At 45.8% G+C, this 12,982-nt stretch overlaps 1 protein-coding gene across 1 annotated transcript in view; it reads left to right on the forward strand.

Moving 5' to 3' along the window:
- The first annotated feature begins 4,122 nt into the window (after positions 1-4,122).
- Positions 4,123-12,982, forward strand: part of ATIC (5-aminoimidazole-4-carboxamide ribonucleotide formyltransferase/IMP cyclohydrolase) — a 39,181-nt gene continuing 30,321 nt past the window's right edge. The window contains exons 1-2 of the mRNA XM_077448178.1: positions 4,123-4,262; positions 11,284-11,410. Coding sequence (XP_077304304.1) covers positions 4,250-4,262; positions 11,284-11,410 — 140 coding nt within the window. The 5' untranslated portion in view covers positions 4,123-4,249. The remainder of the gene's footprint in view (positions 4,263-11,283; positions 11,411-12,982) is intronic.

The following is a 12,982-nucleotide window of genomic DNA, read 5'->3' on the forward strand; positions in this document are numbered from 1 at the left end:
GTCCTTTTTTCTCCCACAAATAGAGCTTTCTTTTGGCCGTATTTTATCACCTCTGCGGTTTTTATTTTTTGCGCTATAAACAAAAATAGAGCGACAATTTTGAAAAAAAATCAATATTTTTTACTTTTTGCTATAATAAATATCCCCCAAAAATATGTAAAAAAAACTTTTTTTTCCCTCAGTTTTGGCCGATACGTATTCTTAGGCCCCTTTCACACATGCGGACGATATGTCCGTATTTCATCCATCCGTTTGCGGATGAAATACGGACATACATTCATCCCTATGGGATAGCGGGTGTCTGCGGATGAACATCCGCAGACACCCGATTTCGTCCGCCTCCGCAACAGTCCGATTCTGCAAACGGAGGAAAATCCTATTTTTCTATCCGTCTGCAGAGCGGATCGGATGAACACAGACAGACGGTCCGTGCTCGTCCGATCCCCATAGAGGAGAGCGGAGAGCTGACAGGGCGGTCCCCGCACAGTGTGCGGAGACCGCCCTGTCCGCAGCCGGCTCAGCGGGGACAACGGAGCGATCCCCGCTGAGCGAGCGGATCTTCACGGGGCGGATCATTACTGATCTGCCCCGTGTGAAAGAGGCCTTATACATATTTTTGGTAAAAAAAAAATCCCAATTAGCGATTATTGATTGGTTTGCGCAAAAGTTATAGCATTTACAAAATAATTTTTACTAGTAATGGCGGCGATCAGCGATTTTTACTGTGACTGCGACAATATGGCGGACACATCGGACATTTTTGGGACCATTGTCATTTATACAGCAATCAATGCTATTTAAATGCATTGATTCCTGTGTAAATGACACTGGCAGTGAAGGCGTTAACCACTAGGGGGCAGTGTAGTGTTATGTAGGACGTTATGTGTGTTTTTTTATTGTAGGGGGGCATGGCCTGGCATGTGACGTCACTGATCGTCCTTCCCTATAAAAGGGAAGAGACGATCGGTGACAGCCACACAGGGAAGCACAGGGAGAGGTTTGTTTACACAGACCTCTCCTCGTTCTTCAGCTCTGTGACCCGATCGCGGGACACCAGCGGCGATCGGGTCTGCTGGTCCCGCAGCCACGGTCACGGAGCACAGGGACGGCGGCGCGCTTCCGACCCACGGCTGGGCACTTAAAGAATCACGTACCGGTACCATGATTGTGCCCAGCTGTGCCATTCTGCCGATGTATATCGGCGTGAGGCGGTCCTTAAGTGGTTAAATTAATATATATATATATATATATATATATATATATATATATATATATATATATATATATATATATACATACACATACATATATATATATATATATATATATATATATATATATATAATGAATGTAACAAGCAATTCAAGCATTTGCCCATCCTTCACAGATTCTATAATGCCTTATTTTCCAGATTGGAGTATTCCAGGAAAATTATCACATTATGGGCACTAGATGGTGCTGATGACCATAGAAAATCAACGTATTAAAGTGATACTAAAGTCTCGTTTTTTCTTTTTTTTTCTTTAAACAAACAAACATGTTAAACTTACCTGCTCTGTGCAGTGAAGGGGGAGTGTTGGAGGAGGGACATTAAATGTTAAAGCGGGAGTCCGCCAGGACTCCGCGTTTTTTTTTTAAAGTCAGCAGCTACAAATACTGCAGCTGCTGACTTTTAAAATAGTGACACTTACCTGTCCAGCGCGCCCGCGATGTCGGCACCCGAAGCCGATCTCTAGATCGACACTCGAGTGCTGCCGCCGCCATCTTGGGTATGGGAATCAGGAAATGGAGCCTTTCGGCTTCATTTCCCGGTTCCCTACTGCGCATGCGCGAGCCGCGCTGCGCAATGAGGACGGTCCCCGCTGCCTCTGGGATCTGTGTGTTTCCCAGCAGGCAGCGGGGCACTTGCGGAAGGGGGCGGGCACTTGCGGAAAGGGGCGTAATGTACGCCCCTTTCTGCAGAGAGCTAGCCCGGAAGTGGGTGCAGTTACCTGGATTATCCAGGTAACTGCACCCCCCTCCCCCCTGAAAGGTGCCAATTGTGGCGCCGGAGGGGGGGAGGAATCCGATGAGCGGAAGGTCCATTTTAGGGTGGACCTCCGCTTTAAGCTTATTTTGTTGTAAAAGTTATTAAGAAAAGATGCTGTTTGTGGTAGAATGTATTTTATACTCTTCCTTAAGGCTAGGTTCACACCGTAGCGATGCGGGAACGCCGCGAATCCGCAGCATTTTCCCGCATCGCATGCCTCCCGCCGGCAGTTCACACTGCCCTATGCGGACTGCTGGGAGTGTCAATGAAATCTTAATGACACCCCCAGATCCGTCCGCATATCGCAGTGCGATCTGCACACTCGGACAGGAATCGGATCGCATGATGTGAACACCCATGCGATCCGATTCTGCTGCGGACCAAAAAAAGGGTCCCGTGCGAGTTTGCGGCGGGTGCGATGCGAATTCAGCCATACTATCTGTATGGCTGAACTCGCATCGCTACAGAGATCGGATGTGATTTGCACTGCAGTGTGGTGCGAATCACATCCGGATCTCCCACCCGCAGCAGTGTGAACCCAGCCTAAAGAAAAAAAAAATTTAAACAAAGAATAAAAAAAAAAGAAAGATTGAGTTTAAGGCTGGGTTCACACTGCTGCGGCTACGAGAACCGGATATGATTCGCACCGCACTGCAGTGCAAATCACATCCGATCTCTGTGCGATGTGAGTTCAGCCATACAGATAGTATGGCTGAATTCGCATCGCACCCACCCCAAACTCGCACAGGACTCTTTTTTTGGTCCGCAGCAGAATCGGATCGCATGGGTGTTCACACAATGCGATCCGATTCCTGTCCGAGTTTGCAGATCGCACTGCGATATGTGAACTGATCTGGGGGTGTCATTAACGTTTCACTGACACTCCCAGCAGTTCGCATAGGGCAGTGTGAACTGCCGCCAGGAGGCATGCGATGCGGGAACCCGCCGCGGATTAGCGGCGTTCCTGCATCGCTGCAATGTGAACCTAGCCTAAGGCTGGGTTCACACTGAAGCGATGCGGGAACGCCGAATCCGCGGCAGGTTCCCGCATCGCATGCCTCCTGGCGGCAGTTCACACTGCCCTATGCGAACTGCTGGGAGTGTCAGTGAACCGTTAATGACACCCCCAGATCAGTTCGCATATCGCAGTGCGATCTGCAAACTCGGACAGGAATCGGATCGCATGGTGTGAACACCCATGCGATCCGATTCTGCTGCGGACCAAAAAAAGGGTCATGTGCGAGTTTGTGGCGGGTGCGATGCGAATTCAGCCACACTAAGGCCGGGTTCACACCGCTGCGATGCGGGAACGCCGCGAATCCGCGGCATTTTCCCGCATCGCACGACTCCCGCCGGCAGTTCACACTGCCCTATGCGAACGGCTGGGAGTGTCAATGATATGTTAATGACACCCCCAGATCCGATCGCATATCGCAGTGCGATCTGCCGACTCGCACAAGAATCGGATCGCATGGTGTGAACGCCCATGCGATCCGATTCTGTTGCGGACGAAAAAAAGGGTCCCGTGCGAGTTTGCTGCGGGACCGCTGCGAGTTCAGCCATACTATCTGTATGGCTGAACTCGCATCGCTACGGAGATCGGATGTGATTTGCGGTGCGAATCACATCCGGATCTCCCCCCGCAGCAGTGTGAACCCAGCCTAACTGTATGGCTGAACTCGCATCGCACAGAGATCGGATGTGATTTGCACTGCAGTGCGAATCACATCCGGTTCTCCTAGCCGCAGCAGTGTGAACCCAGCCAAAGGGTCACCAATGTTTGCCCTGCACAAAATCGCGGTAAAAAACGCAGCGAATCGCGGTAAAAAAACGCCGCAAAATCGCATGATTTTCAACGCTAGGCTCAGGTGTGATGCAGCGGAGACCGCCGAAAGCTGAAAATTCGTCTGGTCAGGAGGGGTGAAGTGCCCAGTTGTCAAGTGGTTAAAATCCTGTTTCCTGGCATGGATCTGCGGACTGGCGACACAACGAACAGCAGCATGAAAACACTCAGGACTTTTTATTCTGACTTTTCTTTTATTCCTTTTATCAAGCTCTCCATTCTGGCTGCTCTCCCCGGCCATAACCCCGCCCATGACCCCGCCTCTCCAGCTCTCTTAGTCACATGGTCATGACATCAGTGACGTTCATACACCATCAAAGATTTAATAGGGAGCAGCGTGCTGTGCCCACGTGTGTCATCCTGTGTGAGGAAAGAAGATGGCAGAGCTAGGTGAGTGGAGGTGGCAAGTCTCCTGTTGTCATGGTTTGTGTTGTAGTGTCCTCCCTCGCCTTCTTTTCTGCCTTGTACCATCGGCCCGCGTATACCGCTGGGTACATGCATGGCACCTTTCTGAGCTGCCACTACCTCCTCTGTAATCACATACCAGCCTGCCCCTGAATCCGGTGTATGACCAGCTCAAGTTCTGCTGGAATTCCTCTTACCTTTCAAGTTGTGAGATGAACTGACCATGAATGTTATAATGGGGGAGATTTTACTAAAACTGCTGCAGCTGTGCATAGTAACCAATCGGCTTCTAGGTTCAACTTTTTCTAATAAGCCTTGAGTAAAACCTGGAAGCTGATTGGTTACTATGCACAGTGGCATCAGTTGCTGTGTGCTAAAATCTGTGCATTCTACCAGATGTGCAGAAATCAAAAGTGTATGTATATGTGTGTGTGTGTGTGTGTGTGTGTGTGTGTGTGTGTGTGTGTGTGTGTGTGTGTGTGTGTGTGTTCCATACAATTCATGAGCAATTGGAGGAGATTGTATGAAATGTTTGTGGGAACCTCTTTGCGATTCCTTTTTAGGCTGGGTTCACACCACAGCGATGTGGGAACGCCGCAAATCCGCGGCGTTTTCTGGCATTGCTTGACTCCCGCCGGCAGTTCACACTGCCCTATGCGAACGGCTGGGAGTGTCACTGAAATGTTAATGACACCCCCAGATCCGTCCGCATATCGCAGTGCGATCTGCAGACTCGCCATGCGATCCGATTCTGCTGCGGACCAAAAAAAGGGTCCCGTGCGAGTTTGCTGCGGGAGCGATGCGAATTCAGCCATACTATCTGTATGGCTGAACTCGCATCGCTACGGAGATCGGATGTGATTTGCACTGTAGTGCGGTGCGAATCACATCCGGATCTCCCCCCGCAGCAGTGTGAACCCAGCCTAAGAGCAGATGCTTTTGTTCAGCGATGTGTGTTCACTAAAGATGAGCTCTGGTGTGTTCGCTTTCTCCGCATGCAGAGCCCGCCAGGAAGTTGGTGCAGTGCTGCGCTAATCACAGGCAGTGAGATATTGCCCTGATGCGCGGCTGCAGAGATCGGGAAATGTATCGCTGCCTGTGATTAGCACAGCGCCGACTTCCTGACGGGCTCTGCATGTGGAGTGTGCGAACATGATGGAGCTCATCCCTACTGTTCGCACCTGAGCGTTCCGTCACTTTTCTGGGAAAAGTACATGAGCTTCTTTGGGGCAGAGTTGTGTGTTTTGAACAAATGCAAGAATATGACCTTTACACACTAGAGAGGAGTTGTACACGTGACCAGATTTTGGGACGCCCGAACGTCTGTCTTTTTTTTTTTTTTTTTTTTTGTTACATGCTAGTCTCATGTCGAAACTAAAGCGGTTACTCACAATACAGAAATTTTCATATGACGAAATGCATGGTCAAAAGTGATGTGTCGCTTTTGGATGTGTTCTTTTGTTTCTGAGCATGCATAGTCTTGCTGTTAAGATTTTTAATTTTTTTTTTTTTTCTTATGAAAATCAGACGTTAAGTTCACATCCGACAAAAATGTTAGTCTGCCCATCCAACTTTTGTTAGGCGAAATTGCCGTATGTATTTTTGCACCCCCCCCCCCCCCACTTTTATTTTGTATTGTATGTGTGTGTATATACAAGCCTTAAAGAGGAGCTGCACCAAAAAAAAAATATATATATTAAAAGCCAGCAGCTACTAATATTGCAGCTGCTGACTTTTAATAATATCACACTTACCTGTCCCAGGTTCCAGCGATGTCGGCGGCAGATAACGAGCGATTGCTCGTCTCGCTGCAGCCACCGCCGCCATCCTCTGTCAGGGAATCGGGAAGTGAAGCATGAGGGCTTCACTGCCCGGTTCCCTACTGCGCATGCGCGAGTTGCGCTGCGCTTCTCTTATGGTCCCCCGCTGTGTCTCTGGGAACTGTGTGTTTCCCAGAACACAATGGGGGGGGGGGGCGGAGCCATGCGGGGGTGGGCGGAGCCATGCGGCGGTCTGGCTGGAAGTGGGTGCAGATACCTGGATTATCCAGGTAACTGCACCCCCCCTCCCCCCCCCCCCCCGAAAAGGTGCCGATTGTGGCACCGGAGGGGGGGAGGGATAATACTAGCGGAACTTCCCCTTTAGGGTGAAGAACCGCTTTAAGGGTAATTTCACCTGCTGGTGCTGATGCATGGGTGCAGTGTTCCCATATACGTTTTAGATTCTTTTCTGAAAGAGCACCAAAGTGCTGCGGGTACACTTTGAGCAAAAAAAAATGCATCTCTAGTCTTATGCTGGCCACACACTATACGAAAAATCAGATGAAATTTGGTCATTAGACCGTTGTTGTTTTCGGCCAGTTAATGGACACAAAATCAATAATTGTTTGGATGTTTTTGAGCCGAAAAAATGAAGGACAAATTTTCTGCCGAACAAAGGATAAATTGAAAGGTCGATGTGTTTCCCGTCTGACCTGTCTGCACTAGGTATATATAAAAAAGAAAAAAATCAAACATAACATTTTATTTATGTCCACTGAATGATTTATTGGTCATTACGTGATGGCAGCATCGTTTTGCACTCACAGTCGAACATTTGTTTTTCGAAATTGGGTTCGCCCAATTTTTCGTATAGTGTATGGGCCAGCATTAGTCTATTTACCCACTCCTTTTTTTTTTTTTTTTTCTTTGCATGAAATCTGCACCATAGTCAAGCTGCAGCACAACAGCACGATGCTGCCCTAAGGGTTGGTTCCCACCACAAAAATGCACTCCAGACTTGTTCTGGATGTGTTTCTGCATGCAAGTTTTTGGTGTCTTCCAATGCATTCTAGGAGCTCCCCCAACCCCCCCCCCCTTTTTTTTTTTTTTTTTGTTCTGGTGTGGATTTAATGTGTTCCAGTGCCTTTTTATGCATTGTACTGAGCTCTGGAAAAATGCAGCTTGTTGTATTCTATCTCTCTCATCGGCTTATTACACAGGAGATTGTAACGCTCGAACGGAGGCGGTACTGAAATGCAGGGAGGAAGGTGCGTGCCGTTAGACCCAACTGATTGATAACGAAAATCATTGTCAACGGTTTTTATTATCGATTTATTGTTTTAGCCCTGGTTTGGAAGACGAGCGGCCAGAAAATGTAATCGGGTACTCATCGTTGCAGACAACTGTGACAGCGCTGGAGCGTGAAACGCGCTGCCAAGGCAACATTAATATAGCTTCTTGGACTAGTCACCATGTCCCATTTATCACTATTCTTTGGGAAATCCACCTTTTGGCAAACATTGGGAGCTCAGACTACCCAGCAGTGTGTCTTGCATTCCCACAGTAGCGGCTAAAACATTGGAGGATACCGCAGGTGTAGGAGTGATCATCGACTGACACATCAGTATTGGTGCAGTATCGGACTACCTGGGAGGTGGAGGAGTCATTCAACAGCTAACCCATCTCGGTGCTGCTGGGCTTCCCCTTTCCCAAGTCAGTGTCTCAGTAGGTCTGACGTCACTGACTCTTGTGTGATGGAGCTCCAGTCCATCCTCCCCGCTACACAAGGTTGCAGTGTCTAGTGCTCTACGCGCTGGGTCCCTTTCTACATGCTGTTGAGTAGTTTCCCCTGGGGTCACAGCTCAATCCAGCAGGGACTCGGAGGCTGCCTTTTTATTTTTTTGTTGATCGATCCACCTTCCTTGTCCCTCTTTCTTTATTCTGGGAGACCGGTTCTGCTGGGAAATTCAAATTAACATGGCTCCTTGTTGCTTAGTGGATGGCTAGTGACCATGTAGGCTTCTTTCATTTATATTTTATTCTGTGCATGAACAGGCCTTTTTTCAGCAGCTGCTACTTTGATTCAACTGATACATTATTCAACATAATAATTTTTCATGCTTTGCAGACTGTTTTTTATTTTTTTATTTTTTTTTGCACCAGCTTGAACTGCACTTATGGGACTCGCCATGTTACCATGTGTTACTGCAGTGCTGAATGTACATCCAGGATGTACACGAAGCACACTTTTTTTTTTTTTGTAATGGGATTGTCGGAATTAAAACTAAGTGCTCATGCACACGGACGTTTTAAAAAACTGGCTGCAAAGCTAGCTCCGATGCCTGGAAAAATCGTCGTTAAAAACAAGATTTTTACCGCGTTTTGCATTGGCGTTTTTGCGCGTTTTTGTGCGTTTTTTAGCGTTAAGTAGCGTTTTTTAAGAAACACATCTCTTGGCTATAGCACTCAGAAAACAAAGAAAATATGCTGCGCGTTTATGCGCGTTTTTGCGCGTTTTCCCGCGATTCGCGTTTTTACAGCTCTAGCTCCACGCCACGGAACGCACTGGTCCTGGGTTTTTTTTACAGCTTAAAAACGTCTATGCCATTTGCAGCTCAAAAACGCCTAGGTGGGCATGAAGCCATAGACTAACATGGACAGCCGTTTTTAAGCTGCAAAAAAAGCTCAAAAAAGTGGCTGTAAAAACGTCCGTGTGCATGAGGCCTAAAACTAAACACGATTATTCACAGATTCAATTGTTTTCAAATCATCCATTGCCTGAACATGGCCAATCAACACAACAGGGAAAAGTATATGGTAGGGGGCTTCCCTCCTGGATAAATCAAAACTTGCATTCTTAGAAGACATCTGGCATAATGAGCTATCTGTACAATCTCCTTGTAAAGAATCTTGTAAGGATAGAATTGTGAGACTCTTGCTCTGATGCTATGCTTGTTGATACAGGAAATGGAACTGAAGGCCCCATGACTTTGGCTATAATTTAGTTATAAACCTGTATGCTATACTGTATCATATGACTGCACAGATATGGCTTTGTGGTTTGAAATGGTCATGTGTTCTTGGGGGTCATCAAGGACAATTTTAGAGTATTAACCCTTTGAGGACCATAAGATTACCGTCAACAATATAAAAATATTTTTTTCCCTTTAAGAATGTATTTGAACAATAAATTAAACCATTTCCACCCTTGTGTCATTTTGGGGGGAGGAATTATGATCCAATAACATCTGACTATTTTAGGTTACTTTTTATGGAAAAGAAGCAATTTTTATTTTCGTACAGTTTTGGAAGTTTGTACATGTCAGTTGCTGTGACTAAGCCCTTTCATGAAATAACTGGCAAAAAGCTAGATCCACTTGTTAAGAACTAATATTTTGACTCAAACAAAAAAAATATTTAAGTTTTTAATCAGTTGATACAGACAATTAAAAACGTGGGATAAATACGTCCCTTGGTCCTCAAAGGTTAAGGACACGGAGCTCCATAAAACACCAATTCTTTACAGGTGCACCATGCTCCATAGCAAAGCATAAGTCTCACATCCATTACAATAGATGTATCATGTCTGCATTGAGAAATGCATACATGCTGCACATCCATCAACCACAGCTTTTATGACCACCCACCTAATATTGAATAGGTCCCTCTTTTACAGCCAAAACAGCTATGACTGGTTGAGGCATGGATGCCTCTAGCCTGCCAAAGGTATGCTGTGGTATTTGGCACCAAGCCCTCAGTAGCAGATCCTTTTTAAGTCTGTAAATTGCAAGATGGGCCTTTCATGGATTGGATTTGGTTTTTATTCTAATCTAGCACATCCCACAGATACTTGATTTGGATTGAAATCTGGAGGATTGCAGGTCAAGTCAACACCTCAAACGCCTTGTCTTTCTCAAACCATTCTTGAGCCATTTTTGCAGTGTACATTATCTTGCTGAAAGAGGCCACTGCCATCAGGAAATACAGCTTCCAATGAGGGGTGTAATTGGTCAGCGCAATGTTTAGGTATGTGGTACGCTTCAAAGTAACATCCAAATGAATGGAACACTTTTTTTTTTTTTTTTCATCTTTTTTAACGTAACATCAAGGACCACATGTTTACTTGCTGCCTAATCTATCCTTCACTTAACTTGTTAGTGGTTATAAAGCTCTGTCCGATATGTTGCGGATAAGCCGCGATCACGCGCCTGGGGGGGGGGGGGGGGTGCATAGCGTGACGACCGGTGGTGCGGTGTGTCAGTCTAATGCACCGATCTCGGTACCATGTGATCAGACTCGGGGGGGGGGGGGGGGGGGGGTGGGGGGTCTGTGCTGATGGTTTCAGTGCTGATGGTTTCAGTGTAGCCCAGCCAGGACCACTAAGGATGCCCACAAAGGACACTCACCACCAGGTATGCCACCCTGGACCACCAGGGAGATGCCAATTGGTGCCCATCAGCAATACATGCCAGTGCCATCAGTGGTGCTGATCGGTGCTGCCTTATAAGTGAAGGAGAAGACAAACTTATTTACAAAATTTTATAACCGAAACAATTTTTTTTTTTTTTTTCTGTTTGCTGGTTTTAGTGTGTGTGTTTGTTTGGGGGGAGAAGAGTGCACTTCACCACAGACAACCCCCTTACCCTATACTTTACCTGGCACAATCTCAATGCAGTGCTAGTAAGGAGGAGTTGGGGCCAAGCTGTGCTATGTGTGCCTATGGACACAGAGCTAGTTCAGGAGCGAGTCTGCAGGAGTGCCCCCAAAGCAAGCTGCTTGCTGTGTTGGGCACTTGGCAGGTGGAAGAATGCCAGTGGGGAACCTGAGACGTATCTGGGCTGCTTTGTGTAAAACCATGGCACAGAGCAGGTAAGTATGATGTGTATGTCGAAAACCACAAAAACGTGGGTTTACAATCACTTTAACAGTGCCCTCTCCCCGGCCTGCTGTCTGCTGAAAAAATGGTCCACAGGAGTGCAGAAAGGGTTTGCATAAAGTGGGGTATTTGGTTTTGGGGTGTGTGGGGTGTTTTTTTATTTTAATTTTTTTCCTTCTCCAATATAACCTGTTGATTGCAACATTTTTTTCAGTTTATCAGACTCTAAATGACCTGCTCTTTCATTATGAGGAAATCCTAAAGCAGGATAAATTGGGCATTTTTCACCAACCTTTTATTAAAATGTCCTGTTTGTATGTTAGTCTAAAAAAATAAATAAAAAAAATGATTTTTTTTTTTTTATTTCCAGCTCTTTTTAGCGTCTCTGATAAGACTGGTCTTGTGGAGTTTGCACAGAAGTTGAGTTCTCTTGGACTGTCCTTGGTGGCTTCTGGTGGAACTGCAAAAGCTCTTCGTGATGCTGGGCTCATAGTGAGGTATAAACTACATTTTATATTTATTAACCTTAAAACACTAAAGATTATTTTTTAAAAAACAGGCAGTCTGAGATTTGCTTGGTCAATTGCAAGGACTGTTGGTTGGCCCGTCTCTATTTTTGCTAAGGCTGCATTCACACCTGAATGTTTTCAGCTCATAACAGCCTGAAAAATGCCCAACAAGCAAAATCCCATTCATTTCAATGGCACCTGTTCACATGTGAGCGTTTTCACCTGAAGCAAAACGCCTTAAGCGCAAACAAGAACTTGAGCCTCTTTGGGGCAGATTACAGGTGTTTTCAGCTTTTTACATCGGTGACCTGTATAAAAATGTACTAAAAAATTGTGGCAAAATTTGAAATGCTCAGGTATGAATGCAGCCTAAAGGTGCACGTTGTGCCTTTTTTAGAGGGGGGGAATTCCCAGATTTTGAATTAAAGGAGAGGGAAATTTCAAAGGAAACGTAAATACTGAGACAAATTCTTAGTAAACACCCCAAAAGAATTTAGAGCCAGTCAATAGTACTACTCTAATCTCGCTTTTTTTAGGATATGCTCTTCGTAACAAAGCTTCTGTAGCATCTGAAAAGGAATTTCATGTAAATAACTTGATAAACGTATATAAAGTCCGTATGCAGTGCTAGGGCTAAGAAGTAGTTGAAAGGACGGTGAAATTACTTAACCACTTTCAGACCGGACCAATTTGCTGGTCAAAGACCAGACCACTTTTTGCGATTCGGCACTGCGTTACTTTAACTGACAATTGCGCGGTCGTGCGACGTGGCTCCCAAACAAAATTGACGTCCCTTTTTTTTCCCACAAATAGAGCTTTCTTTTGGTGGTATTTGATCACCCCTGCGGTTTTTATTTTTTTGCGCTATAAACAAAAATAGAGCGATAATTTTGAAAAAAACGCATTATTTTTTTACTTTTTGTAATAATAAATATCCCCCAAAAATATATAAAAAAACATTTTTTTTCCCTCAGTTTAGGCCGATACGTATTCTTCTACTTATTTTTGGTAAAAAAAATCACAATAAGCGATTATTGATTGGTTTGCGCAAAAGTTATAGCGTTTACAAAATAGGGATAGTTTTATAGCATTTTTATTAATATTTTTTTATAAATTTTTTTACTAGTAATGGCGGCGATCTGCGATTTTTTTATTGTGACTGCGACATTGTGGGGGACCCATCGGACATTTTTGGGACCATTGTCATTTATACAGTAATCACTGCTATATAAATGCAGTGATTCCTGTGTAAATGACACTGGCAGTGAAAGGGTTAACCAGTGGGTGGCAGTGTAGGGGTTAAGTGTTCCTAGGGGTGTGTTACTAACTGTGGGGGGGTTGGGCTTTCATTTAGTGTACACTGATCTCTGCTCCAATCACATGGAGCAGAGATCAGCATCACTAGTTGCTAGGCAGAATGGAAAAATGTTGTTTACACAGCATTTCCTCCATTTGGCCGCTCCGTGAGACAATCGCGGGGATGCCCGTGGCGATCGAGTCCGCGGGTCCCGCGACCGGACTCACGGGGGTCCCGACCAGCGCGGGAGCGCGCTGCCAGCG

This window comes from Lithobates pipiens, unplaced genomic scaffold, assembly GCF_037356315.1.
Source record: "Lithobates pipiens isolate NorthernLeopardFrog02 unplaced genomic scaffold, aLitPip1_a1.2 Scaffold_22, whole genome shotgun sequence".
Lineage (NCBI taxonomy): Eukaryota > Metazoa > Chordata > Amphibia > Anura > Ranidae > Lithobates > Lithobates pipiens.